Source organism: Typopeltis vanoorti, chromosome 15 (genome assembly GCF_054136105.1).
Source record: "Typopeltis vanoorti isolate ZY-2024b chromosome 15, IOZ_Tvanoo_1.0, whole genome shotgun sequence".
Taxonomy (NCBI): Eukaryota; Metazoa; Arthropoda; class Arachnida; order Uropygi; family Thelyphonidae; genus Typopeltis; species Typopeltis vanoorti.
In genome coordinates this window covers 59,764,056-59,790,607 of record NC_143563.1, presented here as the reverse complement: position 1 = coordinate 59,790,607, position 26,552 = coordinate 59,764,056, and the positions used below count along the sequence as shown (strand labels likewise).

Genomic DNA, 26,552 nt, shown 5'->3' with positions numbered 1-26,552 from the left:
CCAGGCTTAGGAAATACAAGGAACTGATCCCTGGAAGCTTGGTTCTCTTAGAGCAAAAGTCAGTTCAGCAGAAAGGAGGGAAGTTCGGGAGAGGCGCAATAGGCCCCTACAAGATACTGGCGAAATTGTCTCCAGTAAATTTTAGAATCCAAGACATGAAGGAACCTGGTAAAATCATGGTGTACATTCAGATACATTAAAATTATACCAAAAAGAAATGACAGGCATGTATGCTTGGGTGATTCTCTAAACGTTTTATTAGAAAAAAGGGTCCTCAGTCATCGGGAGAGGAGAAGGGCAAGGGCACCCTATGTCAGTCAAAAGAGAGATGATAAATGCACATCCGAGGAGGATGGGGCACAATATTACAGGTTCGTGAACCAGGAGGCTTCCGAGGATGGTTAAACAAAATATACGGAGCCCGAAGAGAAGGCAATGCAGTACGTGACAACTCAGGGAACAAACAACATTTTCAGACAAGACATTTCTTGAGATCAAGGAGCACCGTATAAAACTATGTGGGGGAATGATTAAACTGAGTGGTATTTGCCCCAGAGAATTTGTGACCCTCGATGTAGAAACACTATAATAAAAAAATTTTTCATCCATATTTCAATGTCTGAAAATTTTTTCATAAAAGGGTAGGCCTATGTAAAAATTCGATGTTGCACAAATTGTAATTTTTCTAATACATCGACAAACAGAAGGAACACATCCTAAAAACCTTGCACAAATATTTCTATTTCGTTATATTAGATCATTGTATAAAGAGTATGATAAGGGGAATTAACTTGCTCATTGTTTAAGAAAAAGATGCAGAATTGTTGAAGCCAAAGGCAATGCCTTGAAATCGGTAAATTCTTTGATAATTGTTTACCAGTTCAATCTCAGGTGACCTTCAAGGTCAGTACAGAAGGGAGTGGCATAAATCAAAAGGAAGTTCTGAAGGCCACAAAATCGAATTAAAGACGTGAAGAGGGAAAATAAGGAAGTCAGCGAAAGTTCGAGAATCATGAGTCACGAAATATTGTCTGGGGTTCTCGTAACTATATGCAAGAATTGCGTGGGAACATAGGGGTTCCAAAAACTTAACCCAAGGTTCAGGGGTACCAGTGAATATGAGGCATGGATCTTAAGAGACAGAAACTTTCTTCATCTTGGGCAATCTTGACCACATGACTTCGAGATGGAGAAGGATCATTAGTCAGAGGGAGGAAGACGGAGGTCCGTCCACCGAGAGATGCTCCAGTTCACAGTCAAGGATATCTGGAGATGATCAAATAAGGAGAAATCTAGTCGAGTCATCCTAAAGTTCTGCTGCTCTATTGAGTCCACGCATGCCCCGACTGACGTAGTTCTTCATCCGGCCTTTCAAGATCTCTCCTCGTATCCCGCTAGCTAACGTGATGACTCATCAGTGCTCTGTGACTCTGAAGGAAGAATTCCAAAACAAGGAGCCGAGAGGGAACTTGAAATGCGAATCGAGCAGAAAAGGAAGGTATAAACAAAGCAGGAAGAAACCCATGTGAGTCTGTCTATTCGTTTAATTTTTGTAATGTATAAGAGAATCCCCTAATGAACTGATAAGATATTTAGAATAAGGCAATAATAACTTACGTGTGAATAATGCTAATGGAGGTGTGTAACTATAAACGAATGTGAAATAAAGCGCAGTTAATTTCCTGAAAGGCAATTTGGGCTAAGTGATTAGATTGATAACTATATGTATTCTTGATAATTCTATGTTAGTGTGTTTACCTCTTGTTTATGTCATAAAATTGATTAAGCTTGGACTTAAGAATTCTGCTGATGTGATTATTAATATTTAAATAAGTGGATATGAGAGATTACCTTGAGAGTTATATAACGTGCATAACTGAAACAGAAATATGGTAATCGTATGCACCCGTAATATCTGTATGTAAATGTAATTATTTGTGACGTAAATTTGGTTATTGAGAATTAAGTAAACGAATATGAGAGGATACCTTAAGTGTTACATTTAACTGCATGATTAAAACTGAGATTTTTGAGAGCGATCTCCCCTGGTTTTATGTATTGTGAACAATTATTCAATTAGTCATTAAATATGCTTGTTTATTATTATACAAAGGTGTTGTCTGATTTATCTTTCGCAATGCACTGATCCAAAAAACTTAATTCGATCCTATAAGAAGGAACCATAAGATAAGATGCGAGTTAAGACCGAGAACGCATTTGAAGCCATGACTGCAAATCTTGGCAAAGAAAGGATATATAACTGATTAATTAGAAATTACTGGAGGGGGGGGGTATGAATGTCTTCTTTTGCCATTAGGAGACCTTTAGTGATGCAGTCCTAAATAAATAATAAATTTCTAGAGATTTCAGGCATAATGAAGAAATACCAAAGGTAGAACTTCCTTGCCTTTTCAATCCGTGTGAATATGTGAAGAGTAGCAAGATAAAGATAAGACTAAATAAAGGAATTTACGAAATTAAGTAATAAGTGAGTAGAGTAAAAACATTTATGATTGAGCAATTGAAATAACGTAAACTCGAAAGAACAACAACAAAAGACAAAGAAAAGAAAATGATATATTTTACAGCTTGATATAATGCCCCACTGACCCCATATAACTGTAGCGTATTTAATCGCTTCTCTCTTGGCACCTTGTCATATGCCTTTCCCAAATTGACAAAGCTTAAATACAGATCTTTGTTATATTCCCATGATTTCTCCACTATTTGTTGTAAAGTGAAGATTTGATCCTGACAGTTTCTATTGGCCTGAATCCAGCTTGTTCTTCACCAAGCTTTTCTTCCACAATTCTTCTCAACTGTTTCTCAAGTATACTGGCATAAATCTTATCAGGAACACTCAGTAGGGAAATACCTCTGTAATTCTCACATTCAGTTTTATTTCCTTTTTATATATGGGTACTATCAGAGCTCTACTCCAATCATCGGGAATTTTCCCCTCTGTTCATGCCTTCTGAACTATGCACTGCAGCCAGTGCAAGACTTATATACCACCATACTTCCGCATTTCTGGTCGAATATCATCTACTCCTGCTGCCTTTCCATATTTCAAGCCTTTGATGACTTTTTCTCCTTCAAGTATGGATATGTATTCTTGACTGTAAGCCTGTTGAGTGTTTTTTACCACTGTTCTATCACTGCTTGTTTCATTTAGCAATTTTTCAAAGTAATTACTCCAGACTTCAAGGATATCCTTGGATATCCAAAATATTCTGGATAACCTCCAGAATATTTTGCCATCTTCTTGATATTTATTTTCTATGTTATTGCCAAAGTCCTCCCATGACTTTTGTTTAGCTAGTTTGACACAGTGTTAAGCTTTCTTACATTTGTCTCTGTATTCACTAAGAGCACATGCTGACTTATTTGCCAGGAACTTTTGATATGCTTTCTTTTTTTCCTTCACTGCCTCTTTAACTTCCTGTGTCTACCATGGAGTTCTGATTTTTCCATCCTTGCAGACAACTTCACCACATGCCTCTCTAGCTGAATCAATCAGTTTTCTTCAAGGCTTGCCACTGAATCTCCAAGGTTTGGTTCCTGTTCTCAAACTCTTTCATTTTTTCTTCAATAATCTTTGTGTATTTTAGTCTACAGTTCATATCTGAGAAGTGCTCAACTTTCATTCGCTTTAAAACTTTCTTACATGTTCTTCTTTTCAATATGAAATTCAATTTTATCCTGCTCAAGACTAAATGATGATAACTTCCAATTTCAAATCCTCTGTACACTCTAGTGTCCTGCACCAGTGAGAAACGTCACCATCAACAATAACATAGTCAATGCGACTTTTCTTATTCCTTGCCTCTTCTCTCCATGTGAATTTGTGAACATTTTTATGTTAGAACATTGTAATAACCAGTCCATGTCCTGAGCAGAAATCCAACAGATATTTGCCATTATTATTAACTTTGCTCTTTTCTCCAAATTTTCCCAAAATATTTTTATATGTCTGACAATCATTTCCTACTCTGCTGTTTAGATCCCCAACAAGGACCAACTTTTCCTTTTTCATTGTGTCAGTTGCTTTTTCTAAAGCATCACAAAATTCCTCCACTTCTACGTTAGTAGAAGCTTCTGTGGGACCATAGGCACAAAAAAGTCTCATTGTCCAGTTCCCCATTCTCATATTTGCCCACATCACTCTACTTGTGACTGCTTGCCATTCAAGAAGATTAGTCTCATATTTTGTGCTGAATACTATGGCCACTCCTTTTCCGTGATTGTCATTTCCTGAATATAACATTTTGTATTTATTGCTCAGTAAGATCTCACCAGCTTTTGTCTTTTTTGTTTCAATCACTCCTATAATGTCGATCTGGTACTTATCTAATTCCTCAGCTAGTTCCATTTCTTTGCCATTCAGGCTTCCTATGTTGATAGTACCGATCTTTAACTCTGGTGATGTTCAGTCGGGGTTTGTTTTCAGATTTGTTTCAGTAGCTGACTTTTCGCTGTTCACCCTGGTTCCCTGGCGAAAACAACGGGGGCCTTGTTTAACCGGGCGACGCCCCAGCCGGCATGGAATTTTGTCATGTCGTACCATCTTTTTTTATTTTGGTTTAACCAATAAGAATACAATTTGGTCGGCTAAATCCCAAATTGCCAGCCCATCCTCGTTCGTTCAGTATCCAGGTAAACACCCAAGAGGGTGCACCATGAGAAGGTGAGGATTGGACATTAGGTCAGAAAAATGGTCGGTTCTCTGCATTCCTTTATAGGCTATGTGGACATCTCCTATCAGTTATACAGCTTTGACCCTTAAGCACCCCGTGCTGTAAAATTAGAGATGATAAAGGTGACATGAAAATTGGAGAAAAAGATATCCTTGTTGTATGGAGTAATTACATTGAAAAATTGCTAAATGAAACAAGCAGTGACATCACAGCGATTTAAAAAAAAAAAAAAAAACACTCAACATGCAATGCAATCAGGAATACATTATAGATACCAAGAAAATATATACTTGGTTTAATCCTTTATTAAAGTGTAAGCAAACAAAGTTTGAGCCTGAAGTATTTTCTGGACGCCAGCAACTCGTAGTAAAAAAATTTGTGATTGCAAACTTTGTTTACTTACACTTTAATAAAGGGATTAAACCAGGCACGTATTTCCTGTATCTTTAATGTATAGTATAACCAAGTGGGAAAAACTTTCAACAACTGCATATCTCTAATCCAGAGTATTTTAATAAAAAGGTGTCACCTTTTGGCAATTCATATATGAAAATATGACTTCTGCATTACTTCAACCTTGTTATCACCTCTGGGTCTGGCTCCCACCGATGAGATCTCAATAAAGGCCGAAACTAGTCTGGGTAGTGACCTTTCCCATAATGCACAGCATTATACATGTCCCCAATGAGATGTGCTTTGCATTACGGTATACTAAGGCAAGTGATGTGAAGTCATACCACCTTTACCATGAGTTGCCCCAGTCCTGAAAATACTTCAGATGCAAACTTTGTTTGCTTACACTTGGATGAAGGATTAAACCAAGCATAAATTTTCTTGGTATCTTTAATGTATAGTATAATCAAGTGGAAAAACTTTCAACAACATTCAGGAATACATATTCATACTTGAAGTAGAAAAAGCCATCAAAAGCCTGAAACATGGAAAGGCAGCTGGAGTAGATGATATTTGATCAGAAATGCTAAGTATGGAAGAATTAAAAGTCTTGCAGTGGCTGCACTGTATAGTTCAGAAGGCCTGGACAGAGGGATGAATACCATATGACAGGAGTAGAGCTCTCATAGCACCCATACACAAAAAGGGAAATAAAACTGAATGTGAGAATTACAGAGGTATTTCTATACCAAGTGTTCCTGGTAAGATTTATGCAAGTATATAGGAGAAACAGTTGAGAAGGATTGTGGAAGGGAAGCTTGAAGAACAAGCTGGATTCAGGCCAAATAGAAGTTGCCAGAATTAGATTTTCACTTTAATCCAAACAACTGAGAAATCATGGGAATATAACAAAGATCTGTATTTAAGTTTTGTAGACCCGCAAAAATCATATACAAGGTGCTAAGAGGAAAGCTATTGAAAACACTACAGTTATATGGTGTCAATGGGGTATTATATCAAGCAATACTTGGTCTTGATTTGAGTTGGGAGTTAGCAGTTAGAATTGAAGTACAGTCATACCCCGACTTAAGCGAATCTGGAGTTACGCGATTTCTTATATGTACGTATTCCTGTCCCGCTTCAAGCCTCACCACTAGTCGTATCTTTCAGGCGCGGGCCGCATTTGCCAGTGCCGCACATGCTGTGAACAATCACTGACATGTTTCGTGCGGTCTCCTTTCATACACGATTTTTGTAGTCTACAAACCTTGTGATTGTTTAATGTTATGTTCTTGATAAAAATTTTATCACATAAAAAATAATAAAAATGTCGTCCAAAGGAAGCAAGTCCGATTCTTCTACAGCTAGCATGAAAAGAAAAACATTGACTTTGGAAACAAAACTCAACATTATTAAGGATTTTGAAGGCAGAATGAAAATTTGTGAGCTAGCAAAGAAGTTTGATCTACAGGAATCCACAGTAAGAACAATCATAAAAGAAAGGTTTACAGATTTTGGAGGACATAGATTCTAACGAGGAACAAATTGTAGCCACAAGGTAAGGAATAAAAAAACCATTAGCTTGGTATGAAGAAATTTTGCGAAACAAGAAAAAGACATTATGCTGTCAGATGAATCTATTAGATTTTATAAAACCATCAACATTGAAATAACTTTATTTTTTTTTATGTACGAAAAACTACAATTATGATTATATTTCTTAAAAAATATAGGTGTTTTTGTAAACTTTTGGTCCCAATTGTATGTTTGTATATATAAATTACATGCAAAATTATACCCCGAGTTACACAAATTAGACTTACGCGCTTTTTGTTGGTCCCACCTACCGCGTAACTTTGGGGTTTTACTGTACAGCAAAATGGTTTGATGTTATATCTGGCGTATATCAAAAAAAGTACATTATCCCCTCTGTTATTCATTATCTATATAGATAATATTATGAAGTAAAGTGGTATTAAACCTGATATCAAAATTGGAGATGTTAATGTCAGCTCTTTACTTTATGTGGATGATGTTATACTTCTAAAGAAATCTGCTACAAGTCTGCAAGATTCCCTGACTAAATTGAATAACTGCTGTAATAAACTTGGTATGAAAATCAGCCATAAAAAGACAATGAAAATAGGTCATATCCATTCCCAATTGTTCTAATTTGCATAACAGAGTTCCTGAAAATATCAACTGCATTGTGAATGGAAAACCCATAAAATAAGTAAAACATTTCAGCTACCTAGGCACAATTTTTAGTGAAGATGATAAATTAAATATGAAAATAGACAACAGAATCAACAAAGCTGATATATAGTAGGAAGTCAACTGAATAAATTGATATGGAGTAAGAGTGAAATTAGTAAAAAAAAGTCACTAAATTAGCTGTATACAAGCCAGTGATCAAACCAATTTTAATATATAGATCCAAGAGCCGGGTTAGAAATAAAACACTTGACTAGAGACTACAGATATCATCAATGGCAATATCATATTAAAAATGAAGATATTAAGAAAGAACTTGACACTGTTGTCATCCAGTAATGTGTTAGCAGAGCTAATCTCAGGTGGAATGGTCACTTAAACAGAATGGGAGAGGAAAGATTGACAAGTGTTCTCAGCCAGGTTTTTAGGATAGACCCACAGGAAGACCAATATATATAGGTGGATTGATACAGTAAAAAGTGCCTTAGAAGACAGAAATATAAGATCTGATAATGTTGGAGTCTTGACAGATAACAAATTGATTTGGGGGAAAATTGTAGATAAGAAGTTAGTAATGATGTAAATTTTTCATGTAGTACTATCATATCTTGTACACCCTTTGAAGGTGTTTGTCAAGAATTTGATGATGAAGTTTAATATGAATTCTTTCAAAAACAATTTAATATTATTATTGTTGTTCCGGGAAACTCCAAGGAGTAGACAGACTAATCGAGGGAGGCCCTAACATCATGTCTGGAACAACTATTCAACATTCACACGGTATCTATCATATCTTGCCTTGAACACATTCACGGTCGTAGCACCCACAACAGACTCTGGAAGCTTATTCCACTCATTCACCATTCTCCAAGTAAAAAACCTAGCTCTAACACCCTTGTCAACCACGCTCTTGCCCAGCTTCCATGCATGGCCCCTAGTCCTCCCACCACCAGTCATATTTTCAAAAATATCTTCTGGATCAATCTTATAAAAACCCTTCAGTAATTTGAATGTCTCAATCATATCACCCCTCCTTCGCCTATCGTCCAATTTCTGCAACCCACAAATCTTCAACCTATTCTCATAAGGTTCATTCCACAGATCTGCTATCATCTTGGTCACTCGTCTCTGGACCCTCTCCACTTCCTTCCCATCACGAAGAAACCCTGGTGCCCATAACTGGGCACAGAAGTTCAGATGGGGTCTTATCAAGGCTCGATACAGAGGAACAACAACTTGTTTGTCTCTGCATGTTACAGTATTTTTCAGAAGTCAAGTGATTTGGTGAGCTGTTTTAGTCACTTTTGCAATGTGCCCCCTAAACTTCAACTCCCTATCCACCAGCACTCCCAAATCCCTGGCCTCATCAATCTCCTGGAGTACGGTTCCACCAATGCGATATACTGCTGCTATTCTTTTCACCCCAAAGTGCATAACCTTACACTTTGCCACATTAAACTGACATCCATTTTTCCTAGCCCAGTCCTCCAAACTATCCAAATCATCCTGTAAAATTTTGACATCCTGTGCACTCACAATTGCTCTACCCAACTTTGCATCATCAACAAACAAGTGAACACTTCCTCTCAAATCCTTTCCTATATCATTGATAAACAAATTGAAAAGCAGTGGTCCAAGAACAGAGCCCTGCGGCACTCCACTAGTCACTAGTCACAAGACGTCTTTTAGATTCCACTCCTGAATAAACCACTCTCTGGTATCTCTCCTTCAACCACCCTCCTATCCATCTCACCAACCCTATATCCATCCCCATCTGCTCCAGTTTACTGATTAGGGTTCCATGTGGTATCCTATCAAAGGTCTTGGCAAGGTCCAGTAGTATCACTGTAAACCCACTATCCCTATCCAGTTCAGCTGTCACTGTGTTATAAAACGTGAGCAAGTTACTGAGGCATGATCTACCCATCACAAAACCATGTTGTCCACCATACAATATCCCATTTTCATCTATCCAATCCTGTATTCTTTTCTTGACTAATTTCTCTAAGACCTTGACAATGATTCCTGATATGCTAATCGGTCGGTAATTTACAACAGCAGTCTTGGAACCACCTTTATGCAGTGCAACTATTTTCCCCTCCTTCCACCCGCTCAGGACTAACCCAGACCCGACACTCAAATTAAACAAAATGGTCAAGGGTACTGACAATTCTTTAGCTGCTTCTCGTACTACACGAGCTGGTATACCATCCAATCCCACAGATGTATTGACATTGAGGTTATGCAATAGACTACTCACCTCCACTTCATTCACCACAATTCCCGTATAATCTACTGGTTTATTCGTTTCTGCAATGTAACCACCTGGATGATATATTCTTGCAAAGTGCTCACTCAGTAACTCAACTATCTCAACTGATTCAGTTACCTCCCTACCATTGGCATTCTTTAAAATCATTCTGTCATGTACATTTTTCCTTTTACTTGCTACATATCTAAAAAACTGTTTAGGATTCTCTTTAGCCTGCATGGCCAATGTTCTTTCGTAATCCACTTTTGCTTTTCTTACCACACTCGTTACCCTTCTGGACCGTTCATGTGCCTGCCAGTCACCTTTCTCCTTAAATTCCCTCCATAGTTTCTTTTTTTGCAGCTCAAGCTTAATGGTGTTATTCATCCATTTAACCCCTACTTGATTTATTATTCGGACTCTAGGTATACAGTCAGCCATTGCTTCATGCAAGCACTTCTTAACTACCTCCCATGCACTATCAACTTCTAGTCCTTGCAGTTGTACATGCCATGGCACTGAGTCAATCAAACTCCTAAGCTTGTCATACTTTCCAGCCCGATAATTCCACATGTACCCAGTCTTAATTGAAAATTCTACACCTTTAGCCACCTCCCAAGTCAAGACCCCATCATCACTCTCACTGATTGGTGGCAATGTGGTCATATTTGTTACAGCCAAATCCTCAGATTTAATTACTAGGATAAGCACTCTCTGACCCCTAGTATTTCCCATTACATGCTGTCGCAGATAGTTATCTCTTAATAACCGCATAAAATCCAATTCCTTCCTCCCGTGGGTCCTCTCCTCACTCCACTCATTGCGACCATAGTTGAAATCTCCCATAATAATCACCCTTCTTCCACTCATTTCTTCTATTTGCTTGTGCATACTGTCACCACCATCTTTTCCATCACCTGGTCTACAGCAGCACCCAATTGTATATTTAGTTCTGCTAGCCACAATCTCACACCAAATGGCCTCAAATGTGCTCTTTTCTCTATCCTGCAATTCAACTTCTATTCTCCTTGGCTGTAGCTCATCAGCTATCATCGGCAATACTCCTCCCATTTTATTCTCTCTGTCATTCCTGAACACACTATACCCATCACATTCAATCCCACTAGCTATATCATCTACAGTCAGCCATGTTTCACTAATACCAATAATAACCTGTGGTCTGGAAGTGCCAACCATGGCCAAAAACTCTTCCTTCTTGTTCCTAATACTCCTAGTATTAGTGTACATGAATTTAAGACCCCCATTAGCCCCAACCCTACCTTGATGCCTTATATTAACTATCCCACTCTGGTTTGTTGTCCTTATTTGCTCTAGCATATTATATTCATTCTTACATTCAACTGCCTCCCTAAGGACTGTATATCTACCCCCCCCCCAACAAATCTAGTTTCCCTGAATTTGCACATTTATAATATTTGTAACTATACCTGAATATTTATAACTATACCCTACAGTTTAACTTAGAATGACTTTGCACTTCTCCCTTTCAACCACTACCATTTATAACCATTTTTCCTTTAGATTTGAAACATTTTTTTTAATGTAATTGCTAAATCGCCAAAGAAAACTCATGATAAGTCATATTAAAGAATGGTATTTAAAATAATACTAATACTGAAAACACTGTGACAGATGATAAAACAGGCATCCAATGTGCTGCAGGTGGTCTTAAGTAAAAGAGTGAGAACAAATAAATATGGCATATAATAATTAAATGATATTTTTATGCATGCCTTTTCTAATGTTATATAAATATCAAGTAGTACAAACCTTAAATTTATCAAGGAGATCCTTTTCTTGATCTAATATAACTTTATCTGGAGCATTAGTTCTATCCAAACCTTCAGCCAGTGTGGTTTCATTTGTTACAAATTTGATCAAGCTAAAGCAAAAAATTAAAAATTAACTAAATTTGTAATTAAAAGGTTAAAATTATATCAATGAAATAAGTAGTTTAAAAGCCAAATATATCTAAAGTGTGTGAAAAACCAAATATCTCTCTCTCAAGTGTACTGTCCAGATTCTCCTTTGACATGAATAAAACAACAAAACAAGAATGCCTGTAAATTGAAGGTAATTTTGCTTTGTATTATGATTTATTGGCATAATTTGTATTATGAATTGCATGATATGTAATGTTTTTTTTTTTTTGTTTTTTTTGAGAATAATGATGTTTAACTGGTAAAAAGCTGCCAATCTTTGTAGATGATTGTTTCAGGAATATTTTATTTTTATATGGACACCTCCATTGAGTTTGAAGGTTCATTCCCAGAGACCCAAACTATCCACACAATTTATACCTCTCATTGAACAGAAAACGCACTCACAACTGACTCTAGCAACCTATTCCACTCATCTACAACTCTTCAAGCAAAAAATATAGTCCTCACACTGCTACTAACCACACCTTTATTCACCTTCAAGGAATGACCCCTTGTTCTGGTCCCCCCCCCCTAGCAGCCACGTGTTAAAACATTTTCCCTGCATCAATCCTATAAAATCCTTTAAGGAACTTAAATGTTGCTATCATATCCACTCTTCGCTTGTCAACCAACTTCTGCAATCTACACATCCTCAATCCGTCCTCTATGAGGACGTATCAGGAAGCAGTGGAGATCTTCTCCACTGCTTCCTGATACCCAGGACACCAGACATGCACACAGTAATCCAGATGTGAACATATCAAGATCTTATAAAGTGGAATAACAACTTCCTTATCTCTACTAGTTAGTTGTTGAGTCTGTTGATGAGCTTCTAGATATGACCGTGGGCCTATAGCACTGCTTTGGCAATCCGTTGAACTTTGATGATGTAGAACTTTTCTGTAGGGTTATTGTCAATTTTCTGAGAAACAGCAATTGCTGGAAAAGAATAGATATGAACAGGTGTCAGTTCAACTCCTGGACAGTTCTTGCATATGTCATAGCTTCTAGTACTGTCCAGCTGAATTTTTATGCGTTTAATATGTTCCGTCCTTAGTCTGGTGATGATTGCGGTTATTTCTCTATTCTCATTCTTCTTCCTGATAGTTTGTTTTACCAATTTTATTTTTGCAAGTCAACATCAGTAAGTGATAGTGGGTGTGAGCTGGTATCCATTGCAGTGTACAGTTTTTATTTTTCAAATTTAAATTTGTTAGTTGTTCATGAATTTCCTGTGTGAATTTTGTTTTTCCAATTTTTAATGCCTCAAGTGCAGATTTTGAGTCACTGTCGATGTTTATTACTTGATTACAGAGACAGAACTTGAGAGCTGCTTGTATGGCTGTTAATTCACAAGATAAGTTTAAAGCTATTTTGCCAGCTGTGGTTTTGATTTACGTTTCCTCACCTCCAAGTAGAGTTAGAAAAATCCCTGATCCTCCATGGTTGAGTGTTCATCAGATGATCCATCATTATAGGCAATGACATGGTTTAGATTATTTAAGTGATGTATAGTGTCAAGTCCTTTTCTTTTATTTTCATGCTGTGAATCCTTTTTTGAACAAGGTTCTAGGGGATTTTAGTTAATCACTGTTTTTTTGGTAGTACAGTGGAAAAGAATGACTATTTGTTTATTTTAATGGACAGACGCTCTAAGTCGATCTGTTTTCTAATTTCATGAACATATTGTAAAGTAGATGATATCTTTAGTCTAGATTTTCCTATTCAGATATCGAAAGCTTGAGTGAGATGTGATCCTCTTGGTGGCTCCTGATTCTGTTAGTGAATGTAACTGTGGAGAGTTCACTTCAGTCTTAGTATGTGAAGCTCACACTCTTGTTGAGCATTTAAATTATTTGTGGTCGAGACTGCACCTATAATAATTTTTGCTGCTCTTGATTGTACTCTGTCAAGTTTTTCTTTTGAGCCAGTAGAAGCGCAATAGCCAAGTAACGTTATCAGCTACTTTAGCAACCTTAGCTATATGTTCTCTAAACTTTAACTCTGTCAACAACCACCCTTAAATCTCTAGCTCCATCAATGGTACACAGCTAATAATCTGTTTATCCCAAAATGCAAATCTCGACTTTTCTGTACATTAAACTGATATTCAATATCTTTTGCCCATAATGACAGCCTATTTAAATTGCCCTGCAAGCTCTCCACATTGCCTTGTGTTAGATCTGAAATAGACGACTTCAAAATTTACATGATGTCACCATTCCAGAATCTAACAATTAACAAAAAAAATATAGGCATACTTATCTTTTAGCGCAGTGTAACTATGTTTTTTTTGTAACAACATCTTGTATGATAATTTGTGAATTATATAAATTTAAATTAATGTATCTATATGTCTAGCATGAATGTAAGTCAGAAAAAGGGGCAAAATAAGAGAGAAATTATTAGTGAAAGATTATAAATGAAAGAATGCATATTATTCAGCAACATAGGGCAAAGATTGCCCTAATACTGTAAAAGCAGCGTAAGCACCTGCGGGCATCACATCTAAGAAGGCATCATGACACATACGTTCCCGGAAACAAGAAGTCCCGTATGTTGATCGGTGAAGTCACCCAGCCGGAGACCAATGGGTGAGAAGATAAGAGAAATTCAAACTCAGAAAGTGGCGCTTTAGGAGAGCGAATAAAACCCGCGACATGGAGGCAAATGACCCCCGTTTTTTCTTGTTCCTGGATTTTTCTCCGTGTGCTCCAAGAATTCTCCGCAGTTCAGCTCTCATTTTTGAGGGCTGACTTACGATAGATTCCGGGATGACATGGCAGCAGATTTCGGCAAGATTAATCCCCAGGCCACGATGAGAAGATCATCGATGTAAAACCTTAGCAGAGAGATAGTGCCCAGGCGAGCACGTGTAACCCACGTGGCGATAAGATCGAGATGACCAGAATCGAAACAAAGAAGGATGGAAGAAAACCGATAAAGAATAGATAAGTACTCTCACACTTGTTCTAGCCCCTTTTGAGAATTGACTAACAGTGTTAAGAGAATGCAACCTAAAATTTGTAATGAAAGAAAGAGTGAAGAACTAAGATTTATGTAAATGACTATGCTTTTGAAATGAACTTTAAGAACTTTCAGTTAGTTAGAGATTCTGTCGTATTTAATCCGAGAGAGATTATAAAATGTGCTAAAATGCCTTAATGTCCAAATGAGCTGTAATTATGAATGTATTATATGTTGAGTTAACGAATTTGCTAATATTTTGAAGTCAATTCATAATTGTTTTTAAGAGTGAGAGAGTGAATGAATGGTAGAAGTTTAACATTAGATTTGATAACCATTTTAACTTGTATGGCATTATTTATTGAGTTTAATAAATGTTTTGATTCCTTACATGTGTTTCTGATCATGATGACTGACCCTTCATAAAACATCGAACCTGAGAACGTGAGTGTGTGTGTGCGGGAATACCCCAAATGAAAGTAGTAGGGCACGACTGCAAATAAAATAAAATAAGCCAGAGAACCCAAGTTTCTAAGAATTTAATTTACTTTGTTAGTGGCACCTGATATTCTATGATTACCCTAAAGGTTGAGTTTATCTCTAACCTTAAGGCCGAGGCTGGCGCAGAAAAAAAAAAAAAAAAAATTTGCCTGAGTGACCAGGATAACTCATAGAATTCAGGGAACGGGTAATTTCTGGTGGCCCTTAAAAGTTAAGTTACGTAAGAAAAGGCATAAGAGAAGCGAGACATAAGGTTGAGATTAATATTAATGAAGATCACATAACAATGGCGCAACCTACTTAACAAAGAGGTACATGTGATAGAACTTGATATAGCGACTGAAATAAGAAATTATAAAGTTAAATAAATTGAATCGATATATCAATATCAGAGATATACAGTCGCAACACTTGATTAACTATTATGATTAGTTTTGCATTATCAGAAAACAATTGAATATTTCCTATATCATTTATATACAAATTAAACAGCAGTGGTCCGAGCACTGATCCTTGAGGCATACCACTAATCACCTGTTTTGCCTTGATTCTTACCCATCATATATCATTCACTTTTTGATATCTGTCCAGCAGTCACCTTGTTATCCACTTATCCATTCCCATTTGTTCTAATTTGCATAACAGCGTTCCTGCAAAATGATTGTCTAGCCATTTCCTTTATCAAACTTAGCTGTTACTCTGTTATAAAAAGTTAACAAATTACTAAGGCACGACTGACCCTTCATAAAGCCATGCTGACCCTGATACAGTATCATATTTTTATTCACCTATTCTTGAATGCTCTTTTTGACCAATTTTTCTAATAATTTTACCACAATGACAGACACTGATTGGTCTATAATTGGCTATTGCAGTCTTAGAACCTCCCTTATGCAGGGAAATTATTTTGCAGCATTTCCACTCCCTTGGAACTCTACCAGAGCTGAGGCTTAAATAGCCTACTCAGTCATTGCCAGTTCCCCTTGCACATTCTCGTAAAACCTTAGCTGATATCCCATCTAATCCCACAGCTGTACTTACATTGAAATTCTGCAATATTCTAAGAACCTCCAATTCATCCACTTCTTTTCCCACATTAGCGCCTGTCACACCCTTGCAAAGTGGTCACTCAGTAACACAACTATTTTATCTGCTTCAGTCTAATCGTGACCATCATCACTCATTAAGGTTAATCTTACATAGTCATTCTTCCTCTTACTTGTCATGTAATGAAAGAACTTTTTGGAATTTTCCTTGTCCTGCTTGGCTAGATTCTTCTCGTAATCTGATTTTGCCTTCCTTACCAAGCTGATCACCTTTTTCGTTATGTACCCTGCACAGGCTTTTCTTCTTCTGCAGCTCATGCTTAATGATATTACTCATCTATCAAACTCCTACCTGATAACCCTTATCTTAGGTATAAAATTTAGTAGTGCTTCTTATAGTGTCCCTTAACTACCTCCCATGAGCTACTTACATCCTTCCCTTGAAGTTTTATGCCATGCACAGATTTAAGCTTCTTCCTAAGCTTGTCAATAATCACCTACCTTGTAGTTCCACATACACCCCTTCTTGACAGAATATTCATGTTTTATAATCTACCAAGTCAAGACCTGCATGGTCACTTTCACCAACTGGAAGCAATGTAGCCACCATGATTATGAATAGCCCTTCTGATGCTATAACCAAGTCCAACATTCTCACACTCCTACCCCCCCCCCCCATCACATGTTGTCTTAAGTATTTATGTCTCAGTTGGTATATAAATCCCATTTCCTTCCTGCCATGTGATCTTCTAATCAATATCTCCATAGTTGAATCTCCCAAAATAATCACTCACAATCATACTAATCTGCTGATGCATGTCTTCCAGATCATCTGTGGAATCCCCTGACCCATAGTAACCAACTGTTTATTTTGTCTTACTGACCTTGACCTCACATCAGACTGCTTCAAATTAACAGCTACCCTCCTGCCTATCTACTATTCTTTTTGGCTGCAATTCATCTGTTATCATCGGCAGTACCTCTCACCACATCCTATCTTCTTTATCCTCCTTGAAAATACTAAATAGTGCTAGTTATAGAGATGGAATGTAGTCACATTCTATCTCTGTAACTACATCATTTGCTGTTAGCGAAGTCTCACTAAAGCCCATGACTTTTGGCAAGATTGCACTAACCAATGTCAAAACTCCTCCCTCTTGTTCTGGATATGTCTGGCATTAGTGTATAGAAACTGAAGTATCTCTTTAGGCTCCAGCCACCAACCTTTATGTCCTGAAATGACTATCCTATAATTCTATAAAATATTATTCTATGAAACAGGATTATATAGGAAATTAACAACTCTCAAGTTATTCTGCACATTGCAGAGCATTAATATTTTTTCCAGAAACCAAACCTGGAAACCAGTTTTAGAAGAACAAGGAATATATAATTTAAACCTGAAATTAGCCATGTTTTATTTAATAAGAGTGGGAAAGCGGTCTCATGGTTAAAGAGCAGCATGGGATAGTAGTAGAATGTAAATTGTTGTTAGAATTTTTTTTTTTATGGAATATCACATTTTCTTACTAGGTGTGAACATTTTCATAGAATTTGGTACGTGATTAGTTCACTTAGACTGGTTTTTTTCTTTCCATTTATTTTGTATTTTAAATAAAAGTTACTCTCAGGGGACTCTGTAACCCCTAGAGAGTGTGTCCCCTGGGTGGCGGATAGGGAAGCCCACCATATGTGTGTGTGTATATATATATATGGTGGGGTGGTCCAAATATACTGAATAAGGACTCATAGACCAACAGGGCCATAAGGGGCAATCATCTTGATTGTAAGGGAAGTGGCACTCCCATGGACTCCTAGCTGGATCTATCCTCTCCTTCTTCTACTTTGAGGAAGATCCACTTACTTTAATGTTTCCTATAAGGCCTTATCAGCCAACTCTTCTTACTTTATGACCCTTATGCTATTAGAGTACTCAAGTGTCATGGGGTCTTTTCATTTCTGGCCTTACAACTATGCCCTCTCTATAAACCTTACTATATTTCTTCTATAATCTACTCTTTCCCCTTCAATATACCCTATTCCTTCTATGGGCATACAATCGGAAGAAGGCTAGTTCAGAAGCCTTAAGGTAGCAGCCCTACCACATGAACTATTCCATTGTCAGGCTAGTCCCTTGACATGGAGAACATAATCCTACTTGTAAGATGACAGAAGAAAAAGATAATCGGATTGAATCTATGGGAAACGACCCTGGAATGGAAAAGGGAAAACGAAAATGGAAACGACAAAATATAACACATAGCAAATTGGAATGTAAGAGGAATAGCATATAAAGAAATAGAATAGAAAGAAATTTTAAAATAGCAGTAATCACTGAAACAAAAAAGAAATTAAAAGGAACTATGAGAATGAAAATTTTAATGTGATATACAGTGGAGTCGACAGAGACCAAAGAGCACAAGCAGGAGTCATGATTTGGATTCATAACTCCCTTTCAAAACAGTTAAAACATTATAAATTGTGGAATGAAAGAATAACAGAAGCTAGAATAAAAATAGATAGAAGCTATTTAACAATAATTGGTTTATATGCCCCAGAAGAAGGAAGAGAACAGGATAATACTGCTTTTTATAATCAGCTACAAAACATATATAATAAAATAAATAAAAATGATTACATAATTTTAGGAGACTTAAATGCAAGAATTGGAAACACGAAAATTAATAATAATATAGGAATATATGGAGAACACACTCTAAACAGAAATGGTAAAAAATTGATCGACTTTGTAGTTTATAATAACCTAAAAAGAATGAATTCCTTCTATAAACATAAAGGCATACATAAATATACTTGGACAGCAAGAGGATGGAAATCAATATTAGATTACTTCATATTAAATGAAAAGACATCAAAATTTTCACTAGATGTTAGAGTTCACAGAGGATATGAAATAAGCAGTGACCACTTCCTTGTTAAAATACAATTAAGATTACCACCTAAATGGCTACAAGTAACAAGAACAGAAAGAAAAATTGAAACATTTGTTTATAAAACTAGACTATTGAATGACACAAATGTACAATGGCTATATGAACAAAGAATTAACCAATATCTAGATAAAATTAAAACAAAATGAAGAAATAGAAATAGAATGGCTTAATATAAAAACGATACTAAATGCAGCAGCAAATGAAAGCTTAGGAAAGACAAAAAAATTCAATGAAAGAAAAAAACTGAAGATCTGGGATGATACAATCAAAGAAATAATCAAAAAGAAAAAAGAAGCCTATCACAAATGGTTAAGCACTAAAAGATTAGAAGATGAAATAGAATATAAAAGAATAAGAGCCATAGCTAAAAGAGAAGTCAGAAAAAGTCATAGAGAATCATGGAATAAATTTGTTTCTAATTTAGAACATGATTTATATAAAATAAGACCCAATGTATATAAGATTTTGAAATACCTAAATGCAGATACCAAAGAAAACATAAAATTAGAAGAATTTCTAAATTACTACACAGAACTGTGAACAGACAAATATTTTAAAAAAGACAACTGGCAAACAATTAACGAAAATGAAAAGGAAATAACTGAAGAAGAATTAGAAATCAGCCTGAAAGAAACAAGAAACGAAAAATCACCTGGAGATGATAAGCTAGGTTCAGAACTATATATATACGCAGGAACAAGATTCAAAGAAAGACTCATTATTTTTAAATAAAATTTACTCAACTGGTATCCCCCCCAATAGAATAGAAAAAAGCAATTGTGATTCCTATCTTTAAGAAAGGTAATAGAGATGACCCTAAAAACCTAGAGGTATCAGTATACTAAATTCCTGTTACAAAATATATAGCAGAATCTTAAATAACAAACTAATGAAATATTCCGAAACCTTTATTCTAGAGGTACAGAATGGATTTAGAAAAGGACAATCATGTATAGACCCAGCCTTTTGCCTAAAATTAATAATAGAGAAAAGAAGAGAATATAATTTAGAAACATATATTGCATTTATTGACTTTGAAAAAGCATTTGACAAAGTTAAAAGAAACATTATTTAACATATTAAAAGAAAGACAAATACCAAATAATATCCTAAAAGCTATCACAAGTATATATGAAAATAATCAAATACAAATAAGATTAAATCACGAGCTATCATATACAAGAGAGATAAACCAAGGGGTCCGACAGGGATGTCCCCTCTCAGCAACTCTTTTTAATATCTACTTAAATGAAATAATAATAAAATGGAGTAAAAATTTACATCAAGGAATTAAACTTTCACCTACAGTTAACTTAAACACTCTCCTCTTTGCAGACGACCAAATAATAATTACAAATTCTGAAGATAACTTACAGAAAGCTATTTTAAATCTAAATGAGATATCCAAAGATTATGGTATGATAATATCAACAGAAAAAAATCAAAAACTATGGCCTTTAAAGGACAAGATCCAGCAAGAACTAAAATAGTAATAGATAACAAGATCTTAGAAACAACTACCTAGGATGTACGATCACATATGAAAATGAAAAAGATATAAACGTAAAAATTGCAAAATATTTAAAAATAACAAGTGTAATTAACTCAATATTTAAACCAAACCTAGTTCAAAAACCAACCAGGCTAAAAGTATACAATACATTAGCCTTACCGGTGTTTTAATGTATGGAAGCGAAATCTGGACAATAAAACAAAAAGACAAACAAAGATTAACAACAGCAGAAACGAAGTTTATGGGAAAAACTGCAAAGTATACCCTATTTGATCACAAAAGAAACAAAGATATTATGAAAGAATTAAACCAAGAACCAGTAATAGAAAAAAATTAAAAAACATCAACATAAATGGATGGAACACATTCAAAGAATGAAAACAGAAAGATTATCAAAACAAGCCTTAAAGTACAAGCCATTAGGAAAAAGAAAACCAGGACATCCTCTTAAACGATGACTTCTAAGGCCGGAACAGGCCATGCTAGGCCTAAATCCTTGATACGTATGATGATGATGATGAAATAAAAGTTTTGCCTGAGATGTACATGACCTGTGGTGCTGCATATACTTAGCCTTGTTAGAGAATCTAGGTATGCAGTGAGTGCAGAAGTATCTTCAGGGTCAGGAATATTTTTAAGTAGAAAAACTTCTTTTAAGTGCTCTTTTGGTGTCAATGATGACATGGTATATCCTTTCCTTCTTTCCATTCCTTGGATGACATGATATAGTTTATCTATGAATAATGATCTCTGACACCTAGGCCTAATGATGTATCAATTATTTTAATATTTAGTTAGCAGAAAAAAAATTGAAAGGTTAATCTTAGACTTTTTTTTTTATTTTTTCAAGATATTCAACTTTTTTCTGATATGAAGAACAGTGACTAGACATAGAATTGTAAAATAATGAAATCCTGTATAAATTGCACTTACTAATTCAACATGTCACAATTGGATAATCTGCATATCGTATATATCAAATGAATTACATAAATACCATGTTTTATTATAGAATCATAGACTGATTTTAGAAAGGGACATTAATGTTAAGATTCCTAAAGGGTCAAAAGTAGACAACTGGGAAAAACTACCCCCACAGCTTTAAAAAAGGAATGCACAAAAGTGACCAGGACTTCTAACCTAACGTCCAATCCTCAATAAAGTGGTACGGTCCATTAGCAGGTGACCACATGGATAACAAATGAATGAAAGAATGCAACTGTATTCTGTATTGCTTAAACCAAAAAATCAAGACAGTATAATATGGTGAAATAACATGCAAGCTGAGGTGTTGCCTGGTTAAACAAAGCTCCCACTATTTAGTCATCGAACCAGAGAAGATAGTGATAAGTCAGCTACTTGAACAAACTCAAAGAGTCAGCAGACTGAAGCTAAGCACTATTAATGTAAGAAGTAAAAATGAAAAGAAGCAGAAATGGTAGAAGTACAGAAATACCACCACACAACTTGGTAATACCAAGAGACAGCAAACACTAAAACAGTAAAATTCTGCTATATATTAAATGACATATTTGTGCCATAGTAATCAGAAAGGAATGAGTAGCAATAGCATTCAGCACTAAACATGAGGATAAACATTTTAAATTGATACAATTTCCAAATGGAAAACTGAACAACAACACTTATATGTGCCTATGGTCTAACAGAAAGTTCTCTTAAGGAAGAAATGGAGGAATTTTGAGTCATTAAAGAATACAGCTAACATAAAGAAAAAAAGAAAAGGTGACTGTTGGAGATTTAAACAGAAGGGAAGTAAATAAATATCAGACATACGGAAATGTTTTGGAAAAATTTGGAATAGAGAGTAATGCAGAGAGTAGACAGAATAAGTACCTGTTGGATTTCAGTTTAGAACATGGAGTAGTCATTACTAACACCATGTTTCAAACATAAGTGCACAACTCACATGAAAAGGAGACAAGAAATAAAAAGATTCTCAATGACTATAGTAAATGCTGGTTCAGAGTTTACAAGGGATGTGAAATAGGAAGTGATCAGAATTCAGATTTGAGAATGATAAATATGAATATCACACTGAAAAGAAAAATGCCACAAGTACCAAACCTTGGAATCTCAAACTGAATGAAAAAAAAAAAAAAAAAAAAAAAAAAAAAAAAAAAAAAAAAAAAAACATTAATTCTACCAGAAAGATACATGCCACAATGCCTACGAGGATAGAAAAACTTCGTGGTGAACTGAGGTCAAAGAGGCAGCACTGGAAAAGAAGAAAGAATACCAAAAGTTTCTAGTAATCAAGCCAGCAGATGATTTTCACTTTACTTCAGATAGCTGAGAAATTACAGAAATAATAAGGATATGTATTTAAGTATTGTTGACCTAAAAAAGAATATGTGCAAGGAGTATTTCTTCAAAACACATTGTCATATGGTACAAAATGGGACATTAATATAGATATGTATTACACTATATAAAATTCTAAATCAACAGTCAGAATTAAGTACAAGAAGATGGTTTGATGTAACATCTGGTGTGAGGCATGGGTGTGCACACAACATCCACTATTATTCATCATCTGCATGGATCACATTATAAAGGAAAGAGGCATTAAACCAGCTATCAAACCTGGAAATTTATGCAGATGATGCTATACTCCTAAACAAATCCAGTGCAAGCATCTCTTAGGATTCCTTAAGATGGGTGAAAAACATCAACTGCATTTTCAGTGGAGAACCTTACAGAACAAGCAAAATATTTCAGCTATTTATGTACCATATTTCATAAAGATGACAAATTAAAAATGAAGAGAGAGAACAGAATAAACAAAGCTAGTATGCTGGGAAGCCAATTAAATAAGTAAGAGAGGAATTTGCCAAAACACTTTGTTAGCAGCATACAACAGGTAGTCTTCAAATCAGTTTTAACTTATCTAAGAGTTGCATTAGAAATAAAGCAGTTGATAAAGACTAGAAACAAGATACAAATTCTAGAAAAAGTAAGGGAGTAAATAAATGGTATCAGTGGAAGTACCATATTAAAAATGAAGATAAGAAGGAATTTGACAGTGTCTGCATTCAACAACGTGTAAACAGAAGTCATCTAAGTTGGTAGTCACTTAAACAGAATAGCTGTAGAAAGGTTAACAAAACAGATCTCGGACGCAGTGATACAGGTCTGGTCCAGTGAAATACTAAGATCTATGAGAAACTGACACAGAAGCACCTTAGAAAGGATTTATTTAAGATGATTTAGCATCCACTTAGATAAACCTAAGTGGATGATAAATTCGGAACTACAAAGCTGGTGTGAATATCACAAGCTTAGGAAGTAGACAGGAGCAGTACCATGGCATAAGCAGCTACAAGGAAAGAATGTGAATAATGTATGAGAAGTGGTCAGAGATTGTTTGAGAGAGACCAGACTGCATGCTAAAGGTCAGATGATACATCAGGTGGGGTTAAAGAGATGAGTAGCAATATAAAGCAGGAGCAGAGAAAAAACATTGTGGAGGAAACTAAAAAAAAAAGATAGGTGATCAATATGTTCATGGACAATACAAAGTGCAGGCAAGAGGTATAACTGGTATGGTAATGAAAGCCAAACCAGATTATGAGAGAAAATTAGCTAAGTAAGCCAAACAATAAAGAATCCTAATAATGCTTTTCACTAAGGAAGTAAGAGGAAAGAGAATTATAGAAGGATAACTTTAATCCATGCTGATGGTAAGAAGGTGAAAGCTGAAGAAATAGTTAAGTTACTCAGTGTTCACTTTACAAGAGGGTACCATCCAGGTGGAGATTGAACAGCTGTATTAGATGTGCTAAACTTACTGAAAATAACAATGTGAAAACAGCTGTAGGACTGGATGGTATGGTGGCCTGCATGATATGAGAATGCGTAAGAGAACTGGCAGTGCCACTAACAGTTCCAAGGGAGTGGAAAGTGGTAAGAAAGTTTCATTATATAAAGCGACGCTGAGAGAAGAAGCAAATTACAGACCAATTGCTTCTCAGGAATGGTGGTTAAAGTATTGGAAAAATTGGTTAAAGGCAGAATTCAGGTATGGTTAAATAGGAATATGAATACTATAGTGAGCAGTATGGCTTTGTAAAAGGTAGGTTTTGTTTTAGCAATTGTGCTCACATTTTATAATAAATTGACAGCAAAGTTGGATAAGAAAAATGACTACATTATGATACTGCTGGATTTTACAAAGGCATCTGACAGAATACTGCACTTAAAATTATTAAATAAGTTTGAGCAAATGGGAACAACTGAAAAAATGAACATAAAGCTGGGGTTGCTTGGATAAAATGTTGACTGATTGAATAGGGGCTTATTGGCACGAGGACAGCTAAGGTGCAGCAATCCAAAAGTGACAGCAGTACTCAAGGTAATAATAAACAGTAATAAAGAGATAAATTAACATAGATATGTACAAAATGAAAGTTAATCAAATCAATATCTATATATAAACAGAATGTATAATCAAACGTGTCTGTATAAATCAATTATTTTTAAAAAGTTGAAAACTTCCATGCAATTTACCCAAGTCTGATAACATCTGCTCGAGGGTACATGTTATCAGATCAGTAAAAAAGTTCATTCCTTTCTAGAGTGAAGTGCTGGCACTCCACCAGAATAAGATGAATGGTGAGATGAATGCAACTGCTTGATTTCAGGTTTAATCTCAGGCAATTTATTTGTCGGTGCTTCCTGCCATTATGACTGCAATGGGTTATTAAATTTGATCTTATAAACTGCCTGTAGTCTGTATAAGGGACTGAAACAGCATGGAAAAAAATTATTAGCTGATCTAGCAAGCTGCATCTGCAGTTTCACTTCACTCAATTCCAGTGCAGCTGGAAATCTAGTACAGTTAATTATCAAACTTACAGACCTTGAATTTGCACAACAGTTCTAGAACCTCAAAAAACACTGGATGTGGTTTGTACACAAGAGATGAGATAGTTTACATAGAACTAAATGAGTGTATTAATAATATATTAATAATATTTTGTTAGCAGTTTCCTTTTATACAAACAATCCGAATTGCTTGCAACTCTGGTATAATTAATGCAATCAAGTGGAATCTGACTGTATATCATAAAGTCAAGAAATTGAGAGGTTTTCAAGCTTGAACATCAGTATAGATCAAAAGATATTAGTCGTAGGATTATAAGTAGGATGCTTGCAAAGAGACTATTTTTAAGGCATAGTTAAGAGACAACCATTTCTGTCAAAGTGATAGAGTTACTTCATTTGCATCAATATGAAGAGTGAGCAGGCGATGTATGAAAGACACCAGTAGCTACCTGTATATCCTGATGATGGATGGGATCCACCCATTGCAGAAAGACAAACTTGAGACCCATAATTCAGCTATGAACATATAATAAGCACATGATAAAGATGATGCGATGAAAATAAATCTGCACCCAATTCTGTAGAGGATACAGTGCGAAGATGATTTAATGCTTTCTTGCATTTTACTCTCAGTTGACGAATGTGTACTGAAATTACACTTTGTCCAATTCTTAACTGAGGATATGGAAGAAGAGTGTTTAAAGAAGAAGTGGACAAAGACATTTTTTTCTGCTGAAAACCTGAACTCATTATCAAGAGTCCACAGAGACAGCTTGCTGAAGTTGTCCTTCAATTACCATCATGTTACAAAACTGATAATAAATAGTGAAGTCATCAACACAGAGCATTGCAATAGAGCAGGAGGAAGCTGTTCAGTGACTGATTTAACTTTGACAGCAACAAGCATTACATTTAAGACAGAGCCTTGGGTAATTATATGACAGATATTGTACTTCCCGCTTGGACTTGGAAAACTCAAGTAGACAGAAAATTTTTAATAAATACATGAAGTGTACTTATTAAAAATAAATCACCCTCTAAGACCTAGGTTATACATGTCTTTTAATATGACATATCTACAGGCTGTCTCATAAGCTTTTTCCATGTCAAAGAACACTGAAACAAGATGTTCTTGTTTCAGGAACTCCTCTGTTATACAAGTTTCTAAACGGACCAAATTGCCTAGCATTGAATGATGTCCAAGAAATTGGTACTGCACAGTAGAGCG

The 26,552-nt window shown here is 35.6% G+C and overlaps 1 protein-coding gene across 2 annotated transcripts in view; it reads right to left on the bottom strand.

Annotated features, from left to right (window-relative positions):
* NAT1 (N-acetyltransferase 1) overlaps nucleotides 1-26,552 on the bottom strand; it is a 297,904-nt gene that overhangs the window by 37,418 nt on the left and 233,934 nt on the right. For both annotated transcript variants that reach the window (XM_090404548.1, XM_090404546.1), the window contains one exon: nucleotides 11,347-11,458. In XM_090404548.1, coding sequence (XP_090260674.1) covers nucleotides 11,347-11,458 — 112 coding nt within the window. The remainder of the gene's footprint in view (nucleotides 1-11,346; nucleotides 11,459-26,552) is intronic.